The sequence below is a fragment of the Pyrgilauda ruficollis genome, unplaced genomic scaffold, assembly GCF_017590135.1.
Source record: "Pyrgilauda ruficollis isolate IOZ18807 unplaced genomic scaffold, ASM1759013v1 scaffold16, whole genome shotgun sequence".
Classification (NCBI taxonomy): domain Eukaryota; kingdom Metazoa; phylum Chordata; class Aves; order Passeriformes; family Passeridae; genus Pyrgilauda; species Pyrgilauda ruficollis.
This window is the reverse complement of record NW_024514764.1, coordinates 8,565,773-8,591,127: the sequence shown is the minus strand read 5'-3', so window position 1 is coordinate 8,591,127 and position 25,355 is coordinate 8,565,773. Positions and strand designations below refer to the sequence as shown.

General features: G+C 40.4%; 2 protein-coding genes across 8 annotated transcripts in view; one reads left to right on the top strand and one right to left on the bottom strand.

Annotated features, from left to right (window-relative positions):
- The first annotated feature begins 5,921 nt into the window (after positions 1-5,921).
- On the top strand, positions 5,922-14,588 carry SNN (stannin). Of its 5 annotated transcripts, none has more exons than XM_041462207.1 (4): positions 5,922-6,016; positions 6,896-7,018; positions 9,489-9,586; positions 11,899-14,588. In XM_041462207.1, exon 4 carries the CDS (start codon positions 11,976-11,978, stop codon positions 12,237-12,239), a length of 264 nt encoding a protein of 87 aa, XP_041318141.1. In that variant the 5' UTR covers positions 5,922-6,016; positions 6,896-7,018; positions 9,489-9,586; positions 11,899-11,975; the 3' UTR covers positions 12,240-14,588. The 5 variants fall into 5 exon arrangements, with proteins under 5 accessions (XP_041318141.1, XP_041318143.1, XP_041318140.1 ...); XM_041462209.1 differs by lacking the exon at positions 9,489-9,586 and adding an exon at positions 9,630-9,673 and having other exon boundaries at positions 5,925-6,016; XM_041462208.1 differs by having other exon boundaries at positions 6,004-6,020.
- TXNDC11 (thioredoxin domain containing 11) overlaps positions 14,169-25,355 on the bottom strand; it is a 28,676-nt gene continuing 17,489 nt past the window's right edge. For all 3 annotated transcript variants that reach the window (XM_041462201.1, XM_041462202.1, XM_041462204.1), the window contains 5 exons: positions 22,836-23,619; positions 20,236-20,381; positions 19,449-19,558; positions 17,919-17,999; positions 14,169-15,245 (listed from right to left, as the gene is read on the bottom strand). In XM_041462201.1, coding sequence (XP_041318135.1) covers positions 14,618-15,245; positions 17,919-17,999; positions 19,449-19,558; positions 20,236-20,381; positions 22,836-23,619 — 1,749 coding nt within the window. In that variant the 3' untranslated portion in view covers positions 14,169-14,617. The remainder of the gene's footprint in view (positions 15,246-17,918; positions 18,000-19,448; positions 19,559-20,235; positions 20,382-22,835; positions 23,620-25,355) is intronic.

Below are 25,355 nucleotides of genomic sequence, written 5' to 3'. Positions count from 1 at the left end.
CTGGTAATGTTCAAAGCCACTTTTTGTTTATTTGATCAAATTCACTTAAAATGGTAAACTTGAGAAATAAAGTTTCAGTTCCAGTGTATAGGATGGAGTAATTACTTATCCATATCTCCAAATTGGCCAAGGTCTAACAAGATCCATAAATAAACACTGAAGACTTCTTTACAATTTGATTTTTTAATAGCTGGAAGGAAGAAGTTACTTAATAAAATTAATTCATGTGACCAACTCTTCCAGAAAGTTACTATATCACTCAATTTTTCCTTAAATGTTTCTTCATAAAATAAAGAAAACAAAAATTCCAACCACACACATAATGGTTAGCCATGTCATTTTTAAAGCCAATTTTTATATTTTGGTCCGTGCTCCTTTGGACTATCTGCAGGCTATGAAGGTTGCTAGGCTTGTGCTTATCTAATCTTCCATTTTTGCAGCCATTCAGCTTCCTACTAAGAAACCAGTCAGAAGCTGATTGCAGACTGTTTGTCCAAAGAGACTGCTTTGCCAAAGGAAAAGCATATTCTGGGCCACACTGCTTATGAGAGAAGGAAATAAGAGCATTCTAAGTTCATCCAGCGTAGGAAAAGGCTGCTACACACAGCAACATAAAATATGTGGGGTTTTATCCATGGATGAGAGAAGGAATGAAAATAAAACTTTTTGCCTCTGCTTCCAGTCTTGCAACGGGAAAGAGTCTTGTTGCAAATCTCTTTGTGGCAAAGTTAAATTGAAGGAAATGCTGAACCACTCTAACAAATGTGCTTTCCAAATGTATATCAAGGAATCTATTTTTCAGCATAACAGAATTACCTATAGTGCCAAGCAAACACTCTTCCTTTAAAGTGAAGTTTGTTACACTGACAAATCTTTTAACTAGGAAACCATCCCCTATCCTGTCTCCCACAGATTAGACCTGCAGCCTAATTACAGAGCAACATTTGATTTTGCTAAAACCTGTCTGTTCTCAAGTTTAAAATAACATGTTTTAAAATGACTGTTGAATGCTAAGTAATAACCTGGAAGGATGGGGAACTGACTGCACCCAGATCCACAGAATGAGCCTGAGATGCTGGCACTCTCACCAGATGTCTTTTTTCAGTCGGCTTCACAACTCTGGCAGACAGCTTTAGAAATAACTGCTGCACAAAGCAAATGCTTTGTACCTTGTTCATCAGTTTTCAGGTACAAAAACAGCCTCCAAAACATGAGACAAAGATCAACATTTTGCTGTGTTCAACACAGTAAGTTAATATTTTTGCATATTTTGAAGCTGTGGAAGTGAATAGGAGGTAGCTGCAGCTATCTCCTAGCGTTGCAGCAAAATAAAGATTATCCTTTTCATTGTGAATATGATGTATAGCACTGTTTTCACCTTTTATCATCTCTGGAGTTACATATAAAAGCTGTCTTTTCAGGGCAGAATGCAAGGCATCCAAGCAGAACCACCTCTTGTCCCAACTTAGGTTCTATGCCAAAAAAGGGCTACAGCCTTCAGAATCCTAAATTAAAGCTTATGCTCAGATGAGTTTTAAACAATCCATTTTTCCTGGCCTGGACTCACAGTCTCTCATCATGAAGTACCACTTAACAGCACTAATCAGAATTAGAGAATGCACCATTCAATTATGCTGTCATATAAAAACTATCTTTTGAGGGTTTTCTTTTAAATAGGTATGGTGAGTATTCCCAGCACTAATGCAGAAGTGGATTGATTCTACTGTTCAGATATACAGTGAGTCTATTCTCACACTAGTCTTAAAAGTGCTTTTACACTTCATGAGTCATACTCATAATTACAAATAGCTGAGTGCAAAACCCAACAGATGCTTTCTTAAGCAGAAGGCTAAGGAAAACTGGTAGGGTTCCACAGCAAAAGAATGCAAGAAAATATCTGGGGGCATGCTCTGGTAGAGGAAGCAAATCCTGGTTTAGTATTACCCTGAGGTTTTGCAAAACTTAAAAAAAATTAAACTTTAACCCATACAAACTCTTCATATACTTTCATTTCTCTTCATGCACAGAGCTGGATTAATAATTTCTCGTGCATTTTTTTCCCAGGTGAAATAAGAAAATATAAAACCTGCTCAAGTTGCTGCAGAGGGCCAGCTTGATCCCATTTTCTGTGCATGTGCTCTCCAGTGACCTGCAAGTAAAGGTGCAAGATGCTATTTACACCTCCTCAAATAGAGACAGCAGCAGTTTGTCCTTTTTAACAATCCCCCTACGGACCTGCAAAACTGTTCTGCATGGTCTCTTTCCCTGATAAACTTTCTAGAGTGCACAATGATTACTGAACATATTTTGCACCAAGGAGTGCTACAGAACAACAGGAAATGGAACAGATATTATAGGTGTAATATGCATCTGCTGCATATTCTCTGTCTTTCCCAGTGGAAATAGAGGGAGCACATGGTTTATTTTACTGGCCACCATTTCAGAAGTAATACAACATATGTCCCTAATTACAGGAATAAATATTGACAGTAATTGTTCAAAATTTAAGCATAATGAATATACAAAGAATATACTTAGAGGGCACAGGATATAACTGACAGAAGGAAACTCCAAAAATAAGTACTTTTAAAATAGCCACATTAGAAGACAAAGAATGTGTGATGTGAATTTGCAAACAATGGAAACAATTTATTTCTAACAACAACAAAAAAAAATACAGGCATATCATAATCTAGTAATTTATTACTCTGACAGTGGTATAGTCCCTGAAGAGAAACAAAAGAATCTCTGTAATTAGTAACACTTAAAATCAACACTGCTGGAAACTATGCTTGGGTCAGAATAGCTGCAGCACTGTCTGTCACAGTGGCAACCACAAGTGACCCCAGAATTCTTTTGTGGCTAATTCCCAGTGAAATCTATAAGCACATGTAATGGTTTAAACTCTTGAGTGCTTGTGATATGAAAACATCAAAGCAGAAGTGTGTGCTTTAAATGACAGTGTAAATTCAGAAAATTGTCACATCTCTTTATGTAAGTTATGAATATTGAGGAAGAAACTGTATTGATAAACTTGTAATTCTTCACCAAGGAAGAGAAAAATATCTCCTGTAGTAGCATGTTGCATGTTTACAGTTGTACATTACTTGTGCACAGCTAAGGAGCAACAGTAAATAAATGAGAGAAAACCCTCATTTTTTCATCCTTAGCACAACTGGAAACCATATTACTCAATGGCTTTAAATGAGTATGCTTCAGCAGCTCCTGGTGAAGAATACAGTGGGTTCTTTGCTCCCCATGTGTGGATCTGAGATCATTAGACCCTTGCTCCTGCTAAAAGCCTTAAGCTTTAACTGGGGGTGGGTGAAGGTGGGAAAGTAAGAGGAGCTTTTAAAGCAATTTTGAAGGATTAACAGCCCTGTACTTTCTCCACAACAGACTGGAAATTTCCCATCCAAGCCTGCACAGAGCAAGCAGCCCATTTACAAAGATAAGAAACTGATGTGAATGAACCCTCTTTGTACTCTGTGCCATTTATTAAATATAAGATACAAAATGACTATTAGAACTTTCTCAAAGGCAAAAAGTTTTCAAATTATACCAAAAAGAGACTGCCAGTCTTCTTCTCTTAAGGCTGTGCTATTATTGGATGGCTTTTACCAGTCAGCTTTGTCGTAATTGCATTCGTGATTTTTGTACAAAAGGGCATGACCCTTCTCACTGAAATGGATTGGGACACTTGGATGGAGACTCCATCCATTGTTATGTAAGTAAAACAGGCATCTCTGGGGAGATTCAAGTATCAAAATGATATTTAGATATCTTATTAAATTACTGGTCCAAAGGCTACCTCCTGCATCTGCTCACGTCACAGAAGCTTACAGCCATGGCCAATACTACTTTGCCAGACTACTCAGACTATTAGCTACCGACAGTGGAAGTAAACAGTGTCTGTGCTTACTCTTACACTTCTTTCAAAAAAGATTAGGAGCTTTTAAGGTTTAGTAGTGTTTTATCATCTCTTATGTGGTGGTTGATGCATAAAGACAGTAGAAACTGATGCTGCACTACTCTTATTAGAGCCAAAGCTTAAACTGTTAATCTTACATTAAACAATTACTTCTATAAACATCTTCTTAACTGGCTGTGATATCTCAGATATTCCATGCCACCATACATTTTTGATTAAACAAAATACAGGATGGTGTTCTTGGGGCAGTGTGTACCATGAAACAGCTGCTCTGCTAATGCTGCAAACTGGCTAGATAGGATTTGGGAGCAGTCCAGAGTTACCTGGAATCTTAGGAAGATCTCCTGATACACCAACATATGTGAAGGGGGCTGTACAGCTCTCAGGCAAAAGATGACTTGTGTCTGGATGGCTTAGAGAGCAAGTAGAAGAGATGAGACATCCATAGGGGTACTGGGCCATATTTAGCTTTCCACTGAATGAGAATGGAAAGAGACCACGCACCTTGTTTCATGCTTATGGTGGACGCTGCATTTAAGGAAGGAAAAAGTTTTAGTTTTACCCTACAGAAAATTTTGCAGTTGTGCTGGTTTTGGTTAGAATAGAGTGAGTTTTCTTCAGTAGCTAGTGTAGGGCTACGTTGTGGATCTTCCTTGAAAGCACGGTTGATAACTAAAAGTGAATAATAAAATGAAGTCATCTGATTCTTTCCCCCATCCTGCTAATGGGAAGCTTGTTTGCTGACTGGGGTTAAATCACGATATAAACTGTGTTGTAAGACAAGTTTTTCTGTAAGTCATGGTGACGTCTAAGCTTGATCTTCTGTCACAGTCTATTCCCTCAAAACTCATTCTGCCAGACTTCAGATGAACCTCAAACAAGTTGGGATCTCTGTTTCCAGTAACTATACCACATCAGAGGAGTCGCAATATTCTTTTTTACTCCAGTAACGACCAACTTCAGCCGAAGGGTGACAAATCCCTGTATTGGGCAATTCCCTAACTGCAGTACCATACATGAATTACCAAATAAAATTGCTTTACTGGGAACGAGACCTTCCCGCAGGCTTCCGGCAGACGCCCTCAAGGGGGCCGGCGCTGTCTGCTCGGGGCCACGGAAGGAGGGCTGGCCGGGCCGGGCGGGGCCGTCAGTGCCACCAACACCGCGCCCCTGTCCTGTTGCTGCCCGGTGAAACGAGAAGGCGCCTCTTGCGGGGTCACAGAGGTGTCTGAGGGCTTTTACCCCGGCGGGGCTGGCGAGAAGAGCGCTGGGGCTGGGTCAGCGACGTCCGACACCCTCAGACCCTGGCGAGGGCGGCTGTGCCCTCACGCCCTCGCCTCGACGCCGCGCGGGGCTCAGGGCTGAGGGCTGAGGCGGCGAGAGGAAGGAGCGCGGCCCTTCAAGGGAGCCCTTCAGCCTTCCGCGGGCCGCCGGCGCCGAGACCCACCAAGCAACGTCTGGAAAATATGTCCTGTGGAAAGTGGCTGAGGGAGCTGGGTTTGTTTAGCCCCGATGAGGGTCCGGGTGGACCTCATCACTCTCTACAACTGCCTGAAAGGAGGTTGTAGTTGGCTGGGGGCCGGTCTCATCGGCTGTGCTCACAGTGAGGGGACCAGAAGAAATGGCTTTAAGCTGAGACGGCGGCTGTTCGGGTAGTCAGGCAATGGAATAGGTTGCCCAGGGCGGTGGTGGCGGGACTATCTCTGGTGGTGTTTAAGAGGAAAAGGCGTCTGGATGTGGCGCTGGCTCATGTGGTTTAGAGGTTTAGGGGTGATTCTGCTGGTGCTGGATTGACGGTTCGACTGGACGGTATTAAAGATATCTTCCAACCTCGCTGATTCCACGATTCCATGCCTCTATGATTCTCCGACTCCCTGGCTGTCTTCTGTGATTCCATTCTCACCGCTCGCGGCGCGGGGCGGGACCCACCGAGGCTGTCACGGAAAGGGAGGGAAGGGCCGCGGGCGCCCCGCCCGTCAGCTGTTGCTGCCCGGGCCCCGATTGGCGCCGCGCGGCGCCGCCCGGCCCCCGCTATAAGGCGGAGGCGCGGGCGGGGAAGGAGCTGCCGCGGCCGCGGCGAGGCTGGTGGGTGCGTTGGGCTGCTGCGGGATGGTGACTGCGGGCGAGTGAGCCGGGGAGGCGCGGTTCGGTTCCCTGCGGGGCGGGGGTGGGCGGCTCGCCGTGCTGTGAGCCGGGGCGGGGGTCGGTGAGGCGGGCAGGGACCCGCGCCGGGGTCGGGGCCGCCTGAGTTACCCCCGAGTTCCCCCGCCCTGGGCCGGGGCCGCCCCTTCTCGCTCTTTGTGTCCGCGCCCGGCCCTGCCGGGTTCCGAGCGGTGCTGAGCGTCCCGCAGGCCTCGCGTGGGCCCCGTGGGTGACTCGGGGCTCCCCCGGCCCGTGCTGTCTCGCCCGGCGCTCGGCCCCGTCTCCCGGCGTTTGTAGCCGCCCTGCCGTGCTGCAGTCACAAGGCGATGCCTCACGGATTGTCGGCGCCTGCTCGGGGTGGGCGCCGGGCTCCTGTCGGCTGGAGAGACCCGTCCCTGCTCACCCAGTGCGAGGAGTTTGGTACGTGCGGCAGGGTTATGTCCAAACCGACCTTTACGATGACAATCCGGGAGTTTTTGGTAACTCATGTTGTTCAAACTGAGTCTTGTTCCTTCCTCTGAGTATCTGCAGTGTACCGTGGCATCTCGTGCTCTTCCTGACGCAAGTGTAGGTGTAGACATTACGCTTGTCAATAGATATTGCTTTTGAATAAACCTAAAGAACTTCAAACCACTTGTGAGACTGTTACCTTGATTAGCAGGTAGGTGAAACAGTAAGGGATCTTTCCCTGACAGCTTGTGCCAGACTGGCACAGTTTAACTACTGGCTGGTAGTTAAACATGATTATATCACTGGAAAGCCAAAAGTGAAAGGCACTTAGAATGCAGAGCAGCTAGAGACCAATGTGATCACTCTCCACAGGGGAAGAGCGAGAAGGAAGACTTGCCAGACAAGATCCAAAACCAGTGTGACCTTTACCTTTGTAATAAGGTGACTCAGAAACTCTGTGCATAGAGGACTCCTAGCCAGAGCTGCTTGGTGCAGGTACGTGACTGACTCCTGGCATACTTGCTGTCTAAAGATTTGAGCTATGTATTAAAAACGGTTTGATTGTCAGAAGCATCAGGTGCTGTGCAGCTGCTGTTAGACAAAGCCGTTAAAAAAACCCAAAATGACATATTTGGAGAGCTACCTTGAATCTAAATAAAAAACCATTGTTTTTATCAGCAAACTTAATGTTGGCATCTCAGTAATTTTTCTAATATATCAAGAATTAGGCTATGCCTGAGGATATATACAAAATAGTACTTCTGGTAATGGAATGTCAGAAGTGACTCTTATCATGTCAGACTTTTCATTAGAGCACCATGTGGATGTGACGCTGACAGATAAAAATCTGGACTCAGACAGATGTTTTGCCAGCCATGCAATTTCCTCTGAAGTCTTAACACTGTAAGCCTGTTTCCAGTTCTGCATTGACTGGCTGACTTGCCTGACAGGCAGTTACAGCATAAACCTCCTCCACTTGCTGTGCTGCTGAGAAAGTCTGTCTGCTCTTTCAACTGTTGTCACATCTGGAAAACATCTTAGACTGCTGCTCTCTCATCTCTCCATCTAGCTGTCTTCTGTAAACTACCAACTTCTGTGTGGTTTACCTTGGTGCAAAGATTTAAAATTGAATCTTGATTAAGGTACCACTACACCTCATGTGGGAACTAACTGCTGTTCCAGCCAATGCTGTTAAGTATCAGCTTTTGTTCTAGAGTGTCAAACGATTGCCTGAATGCTAAGTTTTTGGAATACTGTCCACAGCTAATTAGCCACAAAAAAGCCCTGTTCTGCTATTCCTCATCAACACTATAGTAAAGGTTGGGAAAATATGATTTGCATTGAAGCCTTCTACTAAACAGCTCCCTGGTTCTAAAATAGCCTCTGGCCAAGCCCCAGCTTGTGCAAAGTAATTTGGCATTATCACAAGGAGGTGGTATTAACTGGAGTTAATGAAGAAGAACACTGATGCCATTTTTTATGTGCAAGTGGTGAAGCCTGAGCACCCCTGTATTGTAAAGGCCTTGCTTTCTATGGGTAGTGTGGATGCTATACACACTTGTGTGCCAGTGGTAAATGTACAGCACTGATCTTCCCAGTGGGTTCTCCCCTTGTCTTCCATTGGAAAGAAGGGTGTTACTGTAATTAGTATGCAGTGTTCCTCAAAAGGGATTTTACTACAGAAACAGGAGAAAGCATTTTTCACAATCAGAAGCATGTCGATTTAGAAGCTGTTGTTGGAGGCTTTTTAAGTAAACAGTTCTTACTGATTTTTTAAAAAAAATACGCTGAAGGTCACTCTGACAGTTTTATTCTCATTTCTTTACCGTGCCCCATTTAACTTACTTTAGGTGGAACACTATAATACAGTAGCTCCCACCTCCCCAGCCCCAAAAAAAAAGCCAAAAGACTTAATACTTGAACATAACTGCTTGATGAGGACTTCAGTATATCTGGGTGAACTATAGTAAACTTGCTTTTGAAGCCTCTCCCTACAGCTTTGGCTTGAATGGTAGCAGTGAAACATGCCTGCAGGCATTAAAAATAGTGAACCTCACAGCATAATGCCTGTAATAATGAAAAACTTGGTTTAGGAACTAATTTCAGTCTTGCACTGCATTTGTCCCCTAGCAGCCTTCTACAGTTCAGACTGCCTTTCTGTTTGTCCTTCAGTTACAGCTTCTGAATTGGATAACAAAACTTCACAAATGAATTTCTGAGTAGAAGCTGGTATTAGGCAAAAAAGAAAAGCAAGTTAATTTTGGAAAAATGGTTTCTAGCTGATGTTTTCACTGGTTGATTGCTGTAAGAACTAAAATAGGCTATTTGCAGTTCACACCAGACATCTGACTAATCTTGCTAATGAATAAATATGCTTAGATGCTTGATTTGATAGCAAGTGTGGTGGGAAGGGACATAGCTTTACAAGTGCCACCAAAGATATGGATGGTGCTGGCAACCCCTTTGAAGATCAGGCATTTACAGCCTCTAATATCTTCCAGTAAAAGTGATGGACAAAGGCAGTGCTGCTCCTGGTATGCTTATAGGGGCTTTTTAGCTCAGGTAGGCTTTAAGGGGAAAGTGAGTCTGAACAATTTGTGGCCTTTAAATTAATTTAAGGGGATCTACAAAATGCAGTATTTCCCCTATCAAGAAAGGGAGTACAGAGACAGCTTAATCTGGATTCCAGTCAATTGCTGGTGGAAAGAATAGCAAGGCTGGAATTGTGTGTCCAGAAAACAGCACAATCCCAAGGCTTCTCTGGAAGTTCTTGCTAATATAGTTACAACATGCAAATGTGCTGTGCTAAGGGTAGAACTAAGACTGCAGGAGAGCTTTAGCTCTAGCTGTCAGTGACCTAAAGCCAGAAAAATAGCAGTGTGAGCTAGCAACAACACTATAGGTGCTAAACTATCTAAAGGTACTGTCACACGCTATTAACTAGTTGTTTGTGCTACCTGTACAGATGCTTAATACCTGACTTTATATGGGGTGCTGGCTCTCATGTCCCTGAGTGGGAAGAGGATATGCCTGAAGGAAGGATGCCTACTTTTTCATTGAGAGGTGAAGTTCTTTAAAATTCCAAATGTTTTCTATTTGTTTAAAGGTAACCTATGGATCTGGCCAAGAAAAATTTTTTAAGAGGAATCTGTAAGTTGCTATGTTGGACTCAAAATTATCTAGTCATCATAAATCAGTCTCCTGTGTCCTGAAACAAGATTGCCAGAAAATCCTGGTGATAGAAAGGCTGGTGATGCGAACAGTTTCATACTTTATATAGTTGATGCTGTCTACTCAAAGACTGGCAGAGGGGTAGCATCTGCAATAGTTTCCACTATGAAAAACTATTTTCAAGGTGACAGTAACTGCTTAATGTAAGGGTATATGCTGACCCAAACTGCTGTAGAGGAACAGCAGGCTGTCACAATAGCGTGAGCTGCAGAAGAAGCCTCAGTGTGGCTGTGCAGTGTCTGCATGTGAAGCAAGGTAAACTGTCTTTTATGCTGATGCTGTACTGTTTTGGCTGGATCAAACAGTGCTGCTCTTCAGACATGCCCTGAGGAAAATGAATTACATGAAAGTCACTCTTAATCACCCTCAGCTGATCACCCTGTGTTGAATAAGCATTGCAGAACCAAGGTGATTATGGCAAATCATACAATCCTCATGACTGCAGTTGGCACACAGCCCTGCTGAGGGTGTGTGGTGTGGTCAAGTTTGGTTTTACTGCTTAGGCAAAATTGGGTCTGCAGAACTTGGCTGGTTGTATCAGATACAGTACAGGCTATCGATTGCTGTAGTTTACAGGGCTGGAAATGTAACCAGTGTCTGCAAGTTACGTGACACTGGATTCTAATGACACGTGCTGAACTCTGTAGTGGTGTCCTTGCTGAAATGGTGATACACATGAGTCTGTTATTCCATGACACATCAAGGAACAAACTTGGTGTCTGGCTTGAGCTGTCTTGGTAAGGATCCTGCAGGTAATTGCCTTGACTCGTGTTGAAATGCAGATGAGACTTTTGGTGCAGTTGGGTGACACTCACTGTAACCCAGTGGTCCTGGGTAAGGGTGGGTCAAGACTGACTTCTTCTGAGGGGTTTTTGTATGAAGATGCTGTACTTGCAGCTGAGACTGCAGCAGTGATGGTGAGGAGAAGCCTTTCCTGGATAAGTGTACGTGACCCTCAACAGACTGGCAGCCAGAAGATACTCCTGTTACCAGGTCCAGAGAAAGGCACCTGTGTGCTCAGAGCTGGCCTTAGAGCCTCTAAGGACTGCACCTTTTGTACCTGAAATGGCAGCATTGAGCCCTAACCTGATTTTTACTGTAGTGCAGAGCTAAGAGATGTTCCTGGGTAGGACTGGCTCTGGTCTCTACTATAGTCTTGCATGAGTTTGTGCTTTGTTTAAGAGCTAGGGTAGTAAGAAAGAAGCAAGTAATTAATTCGTTACCTTTTATGGCCTAGTTGAAGGAAGGAAAGTAAAACTATCACCTTTGTAAAGGTAACTTTGAAACTAAAGACAAGGCTCATATGACTTTTTTAAAAATAGGGTTGAGAATTTGGAAGAAGTAGCAAAAGACATTACCTGTGTATTTTTTTTCCTGCTCACACTACAGCAAACTAAGGAAGTCTTGGAGCTCTTCAGTTTCCTGCTGCTGCCTCTTTTTCAATTCCAGCTGCAGTCCTAACAGACCGTTTCTCTTACGGTTTGAAAGCCACTAAGAGGAGCAGAAGCTTCCATTGTGCTTTTTTAGTCTTAAATACAGCTCTACCCGCTTTTTATGAATATAGCAACAGATGTTTTATGTGCTCAATGAACAAACAATTAATTGCTGTGTACCCAGCCCTTGTAAGCAGACCGTTGTTATGGACAGACTTATAGTAATGCATTAGCACTGCAATTACCTTCACAATTAGCTTACCGATCCTGGAATTGTTAGTATATAAGAAGGAGGTTTGTATATTTGATTTTAAAAAAGGCCAGGCACCAAAATGTACTGTTTCTGTAGGATTCCTTGAGAAAAACTAAAGGTAGCTGAATTGCTACTTTGTCATGGGTTTGAGATTTCACTTGTGATAGAGCACTTGTATGAACAGTCTTAAATCTCCCTGTGCTAGACTATAATTCCATAGAGCTTTCAGTCTTGTCTTGTACCTCCTAGTGAAAATTGTTACCTCTTAGTAGGCTGACCATGGGCTATCTCAAGCATGTCAGGAGCCAAAACATGGTTCTGTGATGCTGTCACTGAGCAGCACAAAGTCCTGGAGTGCAAGAGGATCATGTGCCCTTGTGGACAATACCAGCCATGAATATAATCTTGCTGAGTGCAGTAAAACTGCACAAATTCATTATTTATTTTTAACCCTGCAGGAGTTTGAAGATGCATCAAGACTGACAGTGAGGACAGAAAAATCTCCTGAAGAAGAGTACAGCCTGAACTATTGGCCATGTCTATCACAGATCACAGCCCCACCACCGGAGTGGTGACTGTCATTGTGATCCTGATCGCTATTGCGGCTCTGGGAGCTCTGATTCTGGGCTGCTGGTGCTACCTGCGGCTGCAGAAGCTCAGCCAGTCTGAGGATGAGGAAAGCATTGTGGGTGAGGGAGAAACCAAAGAGCCCTTTCTACTGGTGCAGTACTCTGCTAAGGGACCTTGTGTGGAGAGGAAAGCTAAGCTAACTCCAAATGGCCCAGAAGTACACAGCTAACTCAGAGCAACACCTGCAGATGGGCTATGCTCATGATGTGTAACCAGCAGAAGCATCTCAGTACTGTGAAGAACCTGGTCACGTGCACATACTCATCAGAAAACACCCTGATGATAATTAAGTAAGCTTTGTTTGCAACTGCGTGCACTGAGAAGTTGCACTTTGCATCAATTGTGTATCCCAATTGCTCTATGGCAGATGACTAACCTAGTGTAATGTCCATTGCTGGCAATGGGCACAGGGATATACTGGTGTGAAGAGACTACTGGTTTTTGTTACTTGAATGTTTAGCTGAGCCTATTTTGATGGAGCTACTACTGCAACGTGAACTACTTTACAACTGTGAACTGTAAATAGGCTGCCAGAAACTTCTTGCTTTGTGTTCTGTAACATACGCGAATATGACGCAACTGTATATAATACACAGGGACTCCTGAGCCACTACCATGGATGGGACTCCAGAGCTCCAAAACCAGATCTGCAGTTAAAGCTTGCTTCTGCTACTAGACTGAGTGTGCAGCCAGAACTCCTCCTTTGAACAGTTTATTGGACTGATGCAGAGGACTTCATTTAAAAAGAATGGATAAACCTTCAGGAATATGCTGAAGGTGGAAACACTGGAGCAAGAAAGGATAAGTTCCTTTAGCTGCAGCTATGTTGTTTAAGCTTTTGGCTGCTAGAACTGAGTTCTTATGTAGCTACTGCAAGGAAACTGCCATTCTGATGGGTTCCAACCTGGGAACTTATGATGGATACTGAACCCTCAGGGCAAGTCCAGATGGTTTCCAGGTGTTTGAAATGTCAGTAGAGCAGGCTTCTGTCTTCCATAGGTCTGTGTGCTGAAACTGCGTAAGTGGTTACTTAGCAAAACTGGCTTAAGTGCAACTAGTATGAATTCTTCCTAGAACCCTGGTTTGTGTACTTAGGGTATATGTTAACAGCCTGTTACAAAAAGGTATTTTGTAATACATACAGGGAGACAACTCTAGAATTTCAGTTAATGTATCTTGTATATAACTTTTGATGGAACTGTACTACAACAGGAGAAGTTTCAGTCTTTTCTACTGTTGACAGGGGCAAGGGTTATTGCTGGTCAGTTTGTAGAAGTTTTTAGCTAGCATTGGCCAAGTCTTTCCACATAACACATTTCCTGCTCTGTGCTGGAGATCAACTACAGGAACTGTAAAAAGGTGTTAAATGGGAAGGTCTGGACTGCAAAGGTTTGGGGAGAGGAGAAGGAACAACACTGAGCAGCCAATGGCAGCTTATATATTCTAATTCTTTGTGTAGGCACACATGCTTAGAGGTCACTGGCCTGTTTTCTATTACTTTATACAAGGCCTCCTTTGCTTACTGATGTTTTTAAACACTTAATTGCCTAGCCTTAATTCAGCTCCAGAGGAAGCATTAGACTTGCTTCTTGTACTTATACATATGGAATAACTTAAGGCCTAGCAGGCTTGCTTGAGAATTTTAACTATATGCAAGACAAGAATGGCCTAGACAAAAAGTTGTCCCCTTCTTCTACACTAAGATGTTGAATTGCTTTGTTAGTGCTACATTTGCCTTTTTAAAATTGAAAGCTGTAATTTGAAGCAAAAAAAATGCTGTCAGTAGTAAAAAGCTCCTGCTGTTGCCTCTTGAGTACAACATTTTGGGTACAGCTGATAATGTTCTTACCCTGACACATGCTTTTTAAAAGACTGCTCTCAAGAGACTTGCATGTATTGTCAGACCTGTACACTTAAATAGCTGTATTTGAGACCTTTTAAAAGCAAAGAAAAACAGGATTAATTCAGTAAGACTTCCTCTAGTTTTCAACAGAGAACAGTTCACACATGGCTCTTGTGGTATCCAGTCAGAATACCAGTATACAAAAGTGATACAAAGTGCTGAAGTTTGAGAACAGAACAGTTATAACAAGATGACTTTGTCCATTCAAGTTTACTGATTACACAAATGAAGTATCTATTTCAATTCAGCAAAGAGAATGCAGTGTCAAGGGCAAATTTCAGAAATTATGGAAAAGTATAAATCAAAGGTCTGGTTTCCCTTCTAGCAGCTTACAAGAAAGCCAGTGAAAACTAACTGGTCCTTAGTCAGAGGTGCTGCAAACTGCTGCCCCTACAAACCAGTATGTTTCATTTAAATGGATAGGTGTTTGCAAGTTGGTGCAATAGTAAAGTGCAGAAAGTGTTTTCCATTCTCCTCTTCTCTTAAGATGGGGGTATCTAATAAGTCGTTCAAGTATACAAAAATATTCCATTTGATTTTTCTTTTTCTAGATCATGTGGGGGAAGTCTTTATTTACATTGAATGTCAATAAAATTTGCATAAATACCTACCCAATACTGCATCACTTGACTTTGTGTAAGCAGTTATTCTGTCCTATTTCCACTACTGTGCTCTGTCTCTATGGTATCAATATTATCAATCCTTTTTTCCTCTAAAGCAGCAGTAGCTGTTGAAAGTGATATATCATTATCTTCAGAAAGTGTTTGCTCAGATTGAAAGGGTTCTTCAATTTCATCTTTGCTCTGTAGCTTTCCTTCTCTTGATGCCACCAGAATTCTCAGTAAAGCATTTTCTTTAAGGAGGTTTTCTGATGCATCAGCTAATTCTTGAAGCTTTTCAGCCATTTCTAACAATTCTTGATTCTTCTGGTCATATGTGGCCTGTAACTGCTCACTGTGGAGCTGCAGCGTCTTGTGCTGCTTTTCCAGTGTGTGTTTTTGCTGCTGTAGTCTCTGTTCCTCTCTCCTGGCTTCAGAAAGCTGTGCTTCAAGCTGGTCATGGGCCTGATGAAGGGCACTGATTTCTGATCTTAACTTCTGAATTTCTCTCTCCAAATGTGAGATGTGTCCTTGCTGTAGAACTGACTCTTTATGTAGGCATTCTTTGGTACAGGGCTCTGACGAAGAAAGACTTGAGTGATGTAAAATAAATTTCAGGAGATTAGGAAGGTTAACTGAAAAGTCTTCAGGGAACTTCACACTTTGCTCCTTCCTAGAAGGACATAACAAGTTAATAGTAAAGTACTCTGGAAGGTTAAGTGTAATTTTACCTAAGCATCTGCTGTTTAACTCCAACTTGATACCTTATTTTTTATCAAGTATGGTTAGTACAGCAGCTAAGAGAAACCTGAACTCATGTAACTGACATAGATCACACAGATTTTCTTTTGATGTTCCACTTTTCCACGTGTTCCAGTCTTGGTGCTCTAAGCATCTCTGCATGGGACTGGTATTTGAAGAAAAAATTCTGCTAAATCTCAGAAAACAGATTTTATTCTTAAAAAAGAAATAGTCATGATCATGGGTTATGAGCTTCAAGTACATAGGGAAACATCACTGTATGAACAGAGTACAGTGCCATGAGTATTTGTAAGTTGAAGGATGATGTTTAAATGTTCTTAAGTCTACATATATTATTTAGAATTTAAGTCCAGATACATAAAGCTACACAATGGGAAATCACTATTTTGAATCTATTTTCCTGGAAGCAGTAGCTTAGAGACTTCTAGCACCTGAAAGCCATGGCAAGGGAGCAGTTTGCTTTTGAACAGTAAGTCACTTTAGTCAGAAGTAAGGCCCTTTTGCTGTCAAAAAATACATCTCTTTATTTGTTCCTCTTACTGCTTTGTCTTTATGTCAGAGGTGATGAGGGAAGCAAACCAAACAAGGTTTCTCTGTTGGTTTCTGTCGGTGTTTTTCCCCCCTGAAGCTGTGAATACTAAGCCCAGCATATGGAGCAGGTAAGCCTCCTTGCTTTCTACAACAGCATAAACTGTTACAAGAGAGGCCAAGAACAGCAAGTACCAAATTTCTTCCTCAAGACTATCAACCACTAAAAACCACCAGCTCCAGCTGTGACAAATGTTACAATTACAGCCCTTTGTGAACCCTGTACACACATATGAGGCTAACTGTCCTCTAAGGACTGCACTGGAAATCTCTCTTGGTCTTCCCTTCCTGAACCAGTTCCACCTTCAGCCTTTCACTCAGCATGTTCCAGTACAACACAATTTCACCTCCTCCTGCAGCACAGCCACTTCCACCTCACCCTGTACAACTGGGAAGCCAGTTAATAATTTATCACTTTGGGTCTGCTCCAGCTTTGCCAGTCAGGAGTGTATTCTCTCTTTCCTGAGGCAGCCATCAAAACAAGGAAGAAAAGCTTAGTTTGCTTCTATCTGGCTGTCAAATTCATGACTAGAGTAGTGGCAAGTAGCGTACATTCAGATCTGGGTTAATTATATAAGTGAGAAAAAGGACAGAGAATAAGCCCAAACAAAAATAATTGCAAAGCAAGAAATCCAGATTCAATTATAAAGCCTAAAGTCTCCTGGTGCTCCTGTACAACATGATGGATAAATCTTATGTCCCTTTGTGTGTGACATCACATCATGACTTGGTTACAATGTGCATCTGGAACAGGGGAGTTCCTTCCTTACCAATTACACTTCCCTCAAAAATGCCTTCTGTAAAATCCAACTCCTAAACATATGGGATACAAAAATGTTTCATTTCATTTACTGAAAACTACTTACTGTACAGCAGGTAGAAGACAGATACCATATTTTATCAATAATTCAAGAACTTCAGTCAGATGAGGCTCCTGCTCATCAAGATTAAGCTATTTCTGGCAGAGTGAGCACCATGAGTTTTCCTCCCCTGCAGGTTCCTGGTGATGGACCAAGTTACTCTTGTAATTACCATCAGCAGTTGCTCAGCTGACTATCAGCTCCCATCCCAGATTAATGAATCATGACATAATTTAGGCAAAAAATAGTCTACGCTAAATCAAAATTGACTCACTGTATTATGGTAATGTTTTATTACATCATCATCCATTTTTATTGATCAAAACCACAGCATGTATCAAAGAAGCTAAAAGGCTGTTTAAAACAAATAGCAGAACAAAATATTAACAGCATGTGGTGGAAAGAAACTGAGAACAGAGTTAATTTGAAAAAATTATTTCATAAGGCAAATGGATAAGAAGCTGTATTGAAAGCCCTAATATAAGGCACCTTTATATCCAAAATGAATATATGACCACTCTAGCAGTCCTACAGGTACTACAAATACCATCAGATCCTAATTTTCTTGATTACCTACATGCAGCAAAATATAAGAAACACTGGAGAGAAAAAGCAGGAGTGAAAGCAGTAACTAGAGGTAAGGTACCTTTATAAAGCCAGTTGGAATATTACAAAAATAATTTTAATAAAAGCACTCAGTCTGTCCCTCCAGAGACTGTCTACAGCATTACAGGGACCAAGAAAAATGAAAAGAAATAGGGAACCAATCAGTTGGGGTGGCTCAGAACTGATAAAAACAAAACTCTTTCTGTACTGGATTAAAACATGAATGGCAAAACTTAAGGCACAGGTTTAGAGATTTTGTGGTATGTAACTGCCCAGTACCAGTAGACTAAAATCCCATTTGCTGATGGTAAGAGCCCTTGAGGGAGAAGGGTGGAAATCTGTGTTGGCTGGGTTATTTTGTTGTTTTCCTGGTGGTTTTTTTCATTAGAATACACATGTGGTGAGAATGCATATACAGAAATTAATTAATTACTCTTTGGCTTTTTTCCCTACTAAGACATGTAACCAGATAATTACTGCAGCTCAGTAAAACAGAAGCTAAAAAACCACAGGGAAAAGAATTACATTACCTCTGATGAGGAAAAAATAAAATGGTTGGGAGACGGTCTGTCATAAATTCCCAGGGAAGGTCATTTCGAGTCACATCAATTCTGTGAGGAAAAGACACATTGATGAAGAGAACAGGCAGATAATCTACATTTTCTTGTAAAATACCGTTTTAGGAATTGGGAATAAGGAAATCTAAGTATCTGTGAAAGTAAGTCTAAATGTGTTCTGCCAGAAATACACATGAGTGCACTGTGCACATGAGAGCAGAATTAATTACCAATATTCAAGATGATGACTCTCAGTTTAACAAATAACTGTGTGGGTTTTTCTCTAGAATAGTACGTTCAATACTGCAATTGCTCTCAGCCAGCAATTCAAGCCCCGTTGCTCACTGTGTACACATCTTCCTTCTGAGATAGACACACCAAACATGAGACAAGTTATTTTTAGTCATTAATTTGTTCCTCAAGTACATCTCTTAATATTGTCCCCTCGAGTAGATTTGGGAGTAAATTATTTTGCTTCTTCCAAGGACAAGCACATGCTTAAAGGCGCTCTTTTCCCTAAAGCTATGAGTAGAAAGGAACACTTGGTTCAACTGTTCTGTTACTGTCTTCTGTATTTTATGGCTTCTTTTCACAAATAAATTTCTTATTAATTACAAATTATTATAGAACAAAACAGCTAATCACATCAGTAATACTGCTGTGAAAATAATGGAGCAAAGGAGAGAACTTCAAAGTCAGGCAAGAGAATGGGTGCAGCCTTGGGAACAGCATCACATCTGCGGCAACAAAGCCGCAATTACAAATGGGAGGAAAATCCAGATTTTTAATTGATTTATTGTTTCTCTACATTTCATGCTATCTCCTGGAGTAAGTTCAGTCTGATTCAAATAAAGATGCAATCAGAGCAGATGTTTTAAGTATTTATGCATTATTATCACATACATGAACAATAATGTGTCATATGCACTGAAATATTAATAACCCTGGAAACACCAAAGAAAACAATGTTTTTTTACATATTAAATGTATTTAACATATATATAAAAATATACATTACACACATGCATATATAGATATAAATGTATTTCTGTAAACTGGTTTGGTTGGGATAGTTAATTTTCTTTATCACAGGATGTAGATTGCCATTTTAGATTTGTGATGCAAATGGTGTTGCTAACAACTATATATATATATATATATATACATATATATATATATACACACACACGCACAAACAGCATATTACTATTTGCTACAAATCATCACAAAGTTATGGATTCACTTCCTGAAATTAGGAAGTTTCAAGGTTAATTGCCCAGGTTAAAATCAATTTTAATGAAAGTGGATAACTACTGCAGTGAGATTGAAAACCACCAAATATATACAAAGGAAAACAAACTAATGCATTCAAAGATAAATTAAGCAGATGATATTCACATCTATATTGCACAGTTGTAGAGAGAAAAAAAGTATTTATTTTCTAGGCTGATGACCTCAATGATCTTACATTATTCTGGAAAGATGAAATTAGAATCTTTTTACCTTGCTACAGTGAAACTGTCAGGAGGCAAAAGCCGAGCAAGTTGAATAAAGATGTGATTAAGAGAAGCACAGAATCCACACCACTGTGCGTAATACAGCAGCAAGACATTCTGGAAAATGAAATGGAGAAGAGTTTGATTATCTATTGGAAATAATCTGCAGAAAGGAGGACTGGTTTTCACACCATCTAGCACGGGAACTCTTGAAATGTGAAAGCAAATTTTTTCCTAATATTAATGAACTTTGTTGTAGGTTATTCACTGCTGCTCTCTGACTACAGAGTTAACGCACAAAAATTATTGGGGAATTCTCTTTCCATAAAGTCAAAATGAAAAGATACTTAGTTTAGGATCATTCCCTTTAAGTGAAAATGCACCAAACTTTACTATACTTCCCAAGATTCTTTTGCAGTCTTACATTCCTATATATCTAACACTGACTGTACACTTCATAAATGGGGAAAAAACAATGTCCAGACTTCTGCTTTCTGCCTCTAACTGGAAAGCAGGGCTTGGGTCTGCTGGAAACCAACTGGAGATACAAACATTCGCTGCAGACTTGAATGACAATGGATTTTCCTTACTATCACACATTGTACAAAATCAAGGCAATTTAACTGTACTCAGGATGACATCTGTTTTCATGGCATGCAATTGGAAAGCTTCTGAATTCTTAAAAAACATCCTATTTTATGTTACAAGTAAGAAAAGCATAGCAGTATTAAACACCCCCTCCTTTAAATCTGTGCCATGACCTGCAAGAAAGCTGCTGAGTGATGAGGGCTTACCTTGGCACTCAGGAACACGGTCTGGTGAAAGGTGCTCGTGGTCACTTCAGTGACCACATGCTCTTCATGAAAATGAACTGAAGGGTCATCAACCAGATGCCTTTTCAAGGGACTGTAGAGAACGCTGAAATTTTTAATGAAGTTCTCTGAAATGAAATTGATACATACCAAAGTTATTATGGTTTTGCAGAGGTGATTTTGGCACTTTTTGCTTTAGAATTCAGAAGAACTTACAGAGAAAATACAAACTGAAATCTGGTTTCACGTCATTAATTTCTGACAGTTTGGTATCAACTCTTGAGTAACCACAACTGATGTGAAAACAGGATAAAGCTTCACTGTTTTGTATTTTGCTCATTACAGTCTTGTCAGTTGCCACACGCGACTTTAACCTTGTGTCAATGTGCCATAATAATATTCTATTCTCCTACTCACACACCTGCTAAATCATAAAAAGTAACCTCCATTTTTAAACTTCTAGATATATTGAAAGGCTTCACTTAGTTCTATATTTATTTGCATTTTTTTCTTCCATTTTTAATTAGTTTCTCTGCAATTCTTTTCTTTTGACCTTTAAAGATCTGCTACTTCCATGCCAGTATCACCAATCCCCTTTTGTCTACCAGTGACCACCTTCCTCTTTGTTCTACTTGCTCCTTAATTTTGAGATATTTAGCAAGTAGCTGGCCACTGGTAAAAATTTAAAATAAGCTCCAAAGCCCTCAACTACCTTCAGCTACACTATTCTGAGCCTGAACTACATTCTCAAAATTGCTCCAATGTTACAGCAATATCCTTCTTTTCAACTTCAATAGAGAAGTATTATTCTGTGCATTAAACAATAACTGTATTTAATAATCAGGAAAAAAGGTAAAATATGAAAAACATTAAAAATAATCGTTTGATCAAATAGAAACCACTTTGTGCTTGTATTTCCAGCATAAAAACTAGGCCCAAGTAAAACTGGCACTTTTGTACTGACATACAAAATACCAGATCATCAAGTTTATCTCTGAAAAACTGTGAACAGCAGTACATTTAGTTCCTTATTTACTATTCAGCACTTCATTTAATTCTCACACCAGGCCAAAAGAGGCTTTTTTTTCTTTTCAGATCTCCAGACTTGGAATATCTGTGCATGATAAAACAGTAATGAAAGAAAGGGGTTAATTAAAATGAAATAACTATTCCTGAATTTCTAGAAATCATCTATAAAGACTGAGATCTGACAAGGGTATTAAGCACCCATCAGTATGTTTTGATATTATGAAATATTAACTTAAAATCTTAAGGAATCAAAACAAAATTAAAATAAAAAGCACAAAACCCAATCATAAATCAGAGACTCCTTGATAAAATATGTAGAAGCAAAAGTTTTCTGGATGTTCAAATAATGGAACAGAAATGTACTGAATCTTACTCTGCAGAGAAAGCCTTATCATGCTCAGGAAATCCTGTGACCTAAAAAATGTTTGAGACAGAAAGTACTGGGAGCACAAAGGGGAAGGAAATTTCTATGTCCTCATTCTGATCTTAGTATTTCCTAAGTATCCTTTTATGGTTACTGAGGTTTGTGTTTGTTTTCCCAGAGTATTTTCCTGGGGTTTGGGATAGAGACAGGATACAGGGCTGCATGTGATCCTTAATAAGAATGTGGCTGTTTATTCTATGCTGTGCATCTTTTTGTACTTAGATTTACAGCAAAAAGGAAATGTAATTGGTGCTAAAAGAATTATAGTGATGTATGTTCTTGAGCAATTTATTTAATAGCTGAATTTTCTTCCATGTTTACTTACATAGCTAACATTAGGAAACCCAGTTTTTTCTGAAGGTACACTCAGTTTTGCATATCAGCACAAATGCACACAGGAGTATTTTGTCTTATTCACAAACTTGCAAATAAATCAGAACTGAAATCCTTGAGTGGTTTTGTCAGGTGTTTTTTTTTATTATTATTTGTTTGTTTTTCTGAGGTTTTTTTTTTCTTCCTCCTCCAATTCTGACAGGAAATAACAATAATTGGCAGATTTGGCCACAACCACTTCAGAGCTCTATCTTGTTACCTTGAAAACAGATACACATTTCAAAATAAATTTAAAGCAATTTAAGTTGGTTTCAGAGGACAAGAGGATGGGAAAGTCTCTGCTGCTAAGTGGTCAGTATCTCCCAAAATTCTGTGGTATTTTAGTACACAGAACTGCTGAGCAAACACCAACACTGCCATTAATATACAAACGTCTTCTGTAATCAGGTATTTTAGATGAACAGAAATTTTTTTCCGCATACAAGTTAATTTAGATTTTACCAATTCAACCAATGCATGCAGTCAAGAATCACACATTTTAAGGTTCAATTCTTATAAAGTAAATTACTTATGGTATAAGGAACTTAGCTCTTACGTCACCTAGAATATGATTCTGTTCTAGCCAACAGAATCATTCATAAATGCTTGGTTAACTACTAAATAGAACAGAATAAATTACAATTCACAATGTTAACTTCACAAAGTAGCCTCACTTTTCAAAATGGCATTAGGTTTTCCATTGCTGCTTGGAAACACAATTTTCTGAATGCAAGCATTTGTACAATGAATACTGTACCCAGGGTAGGTCCAACAAGTGACTGATTCTGGTCCAGGACATAGTGCACTTCCTCTTTCAGGTCAACAATGGCAGCAAATTCCTTAAGATGAGTAGATCTTGATGCTCCTAGTCTCTCTGCATATATCCAAAACAGATTGGAATCCAGTAGATAGAGATTCAAGGTTTTGTTGGTCCTGCAGCTCAGACCAGTAATGTTCGTGCTACTAATATTAAGGTCAGGAATAAAACAATTCCTATCCTCAATGTGAGGAATAGAAAATTGAGTGTCATCTTTCTTCCCATGGGAAGAAAATGCTACTTTGGGGGTCTGAAAGATGGTCTTCTCAGAACTAATGAAACTTAAAAAATGCCTGTTTACTGTCCTGCAACATGCAGTGTAATAGCTAAAGGGACTATAGAAACTTAAGAAATTGCTGCATTCTATGGTATTTGATATTACTTGAAAAAAAGTGTGTTCCTGGAGGTAGAAAGAGTCCAAAGCTGCTTCTATCTCTAAAAAATTACAGTGTGGCACATGGACTTTATTTGGTTTGACACCAAGAGTCTGGTTAACACAGAGCTCACAGACGTTGTGAGTTCTGGAGATGGAGTGCCACTGCGGAAGCACCACCGTGTTACAGCACGGGTACTTGGCTATGGGAAATGTTTCGGAGAACTTCAGGTGTGCATCTGTTACAGAGGAATCAAAAGCTGGTGAATCAGAGTCTCCTACATGCTGAAGATCTGCCTCAGCTGCCTGGCTTTTATTACACTTGTGGTATTCCAAGGCCACTTTGGTAATCTATTGGGGGGAATAAAAGAGAGAGAGAAAAAAAAAAATCAAAACTAACTGTACATAGTTCACCCAAATGCAGCTATCTGTTGCAGGTTTAACAACATCATATGCAATCAGAGATGGAATTTCAGAAACATGCAGCTGAGTAATCTTCGTTCTTTAAAAAAAATTACAGGGGGCTCTGACTTGACAACAAAGTTAAGTTTTCAGGTATTTCAGCATATAAACATTGAATATACAGAACAATAAAGTCACTGTAAAGTATTTTTCAGTCCACCACACTGATTGAAAGGTCCTCTATGCAAATATTTACTACAGTGCAATAACACTATATTTTATGGCTAAACCCTACTACAGGAAGCATCACTGAGTAGAGGTTCCTGAATTTCCTTCATTTTCCAATAGGAGGAGAAAATAGATTATAGCATTCCTATACGAAAAGGGAATAGAGATTTCTCCTGGCATAGGTGGTGCACAGATTTTGTAACAATCACTGAGAGTGTTGAAGCAATGTTTGTATTCTCCCAACCACTGGCATTTAGTTGTAATACTCCAAGCGTACTGCACGCATCGTAACTTACAGGGAGAAGAAAGAAAACAGGAAAAAACCAACCTGTCCCTCCATGCAAACACTTCTGTGCTACATCACCAGTTTGCTTTTCATAACCAAGGGTAAACAAGCAGAGAAAAAGGGACATGTATGGACCATATAATGAATTCCCTTTCTGGGAAACAAGTAACAGAACATGCAAGAAAGAAAAACAAGAGAGGAAGTCTCCTATCATTCTTATTAGCACACTAAACAAAATACAGAGCATACACTGCTTACAGAAGAACACTTTGACAGAAACCGCTAAAATTATCAAAGGATGTTAAAATGTCACATCCTGAAGGGCTGTTGTGACACAGGACTCTCAGTATTAACACGTGGTCTACAGCAATGCTTTGTTACAGTCTTCTAGAATTACTTGTTTGAAACTTCCATCCTGAAAACGCTTAAACTGAATACTTGAAAAAAACTTGGCCCCCCACATTATAACCTAGCCTGGAGACCTGGACTACCTAGAGAAACTTTAAAAGAGATTATGAACAGAAAACTAGATGTGCAGTAAGAAATCTCATTTCAGTGAGCTGTGATCAGAAAAAAAATTTTGCTGTGAGATCTTTCAACATTCAGCTTGAGAGCCTTGTTCCCTGCAACTGCCTTACAGTCAAGTGGTTTCACTGCTTGATGAAATCCACAGGCTGGCTGCAGTAAACAGCTCTTCCCAGGGTAAACAAGTTGCATAATATCTCCCTGTCAAAGTGAAGCTATACAAGGACAACGGGATTATTTTGTATCTCATTTCACATTTTGATAAACACTGTTATTTAACAGAATGAAATCTGAAATGGAACATCCACCTTATGCTGCACTGATTTGATAGAAATAAGTGGTACCTGTTACTAGAATGTTTCATCTGTGACGAGCACCACTGAACAAAGCCTGCCAAACATAAGACAGGTTACTACAGGATAATGGCAGTTCTCCAGGCATAGACCTCCCCAACACTATTTCATAGCAGTGTACCTTTTATTGTGCCTATTTTGTTTTGCTAAATAGTGTATAATAAGTTACTTTAATTTTTTTCCTTACTGTTTTCCTTATTGTTTCAGACACTGCAATATTAATTATGCCTCCTTGTGGAAACTACACATTCCAGGACACAGATGCTGTGTAAGTAAGTCAACACTGTCACAAA

Excerpts from the sequence above, each read along its gene's own strand:
- SNN (XM_041462207.1), top strand. The coding sequence starts at position 11,976 with ATGTCTATCACAGATCACAGCCCCACCACCGGAGTGGTGACTGTCATT.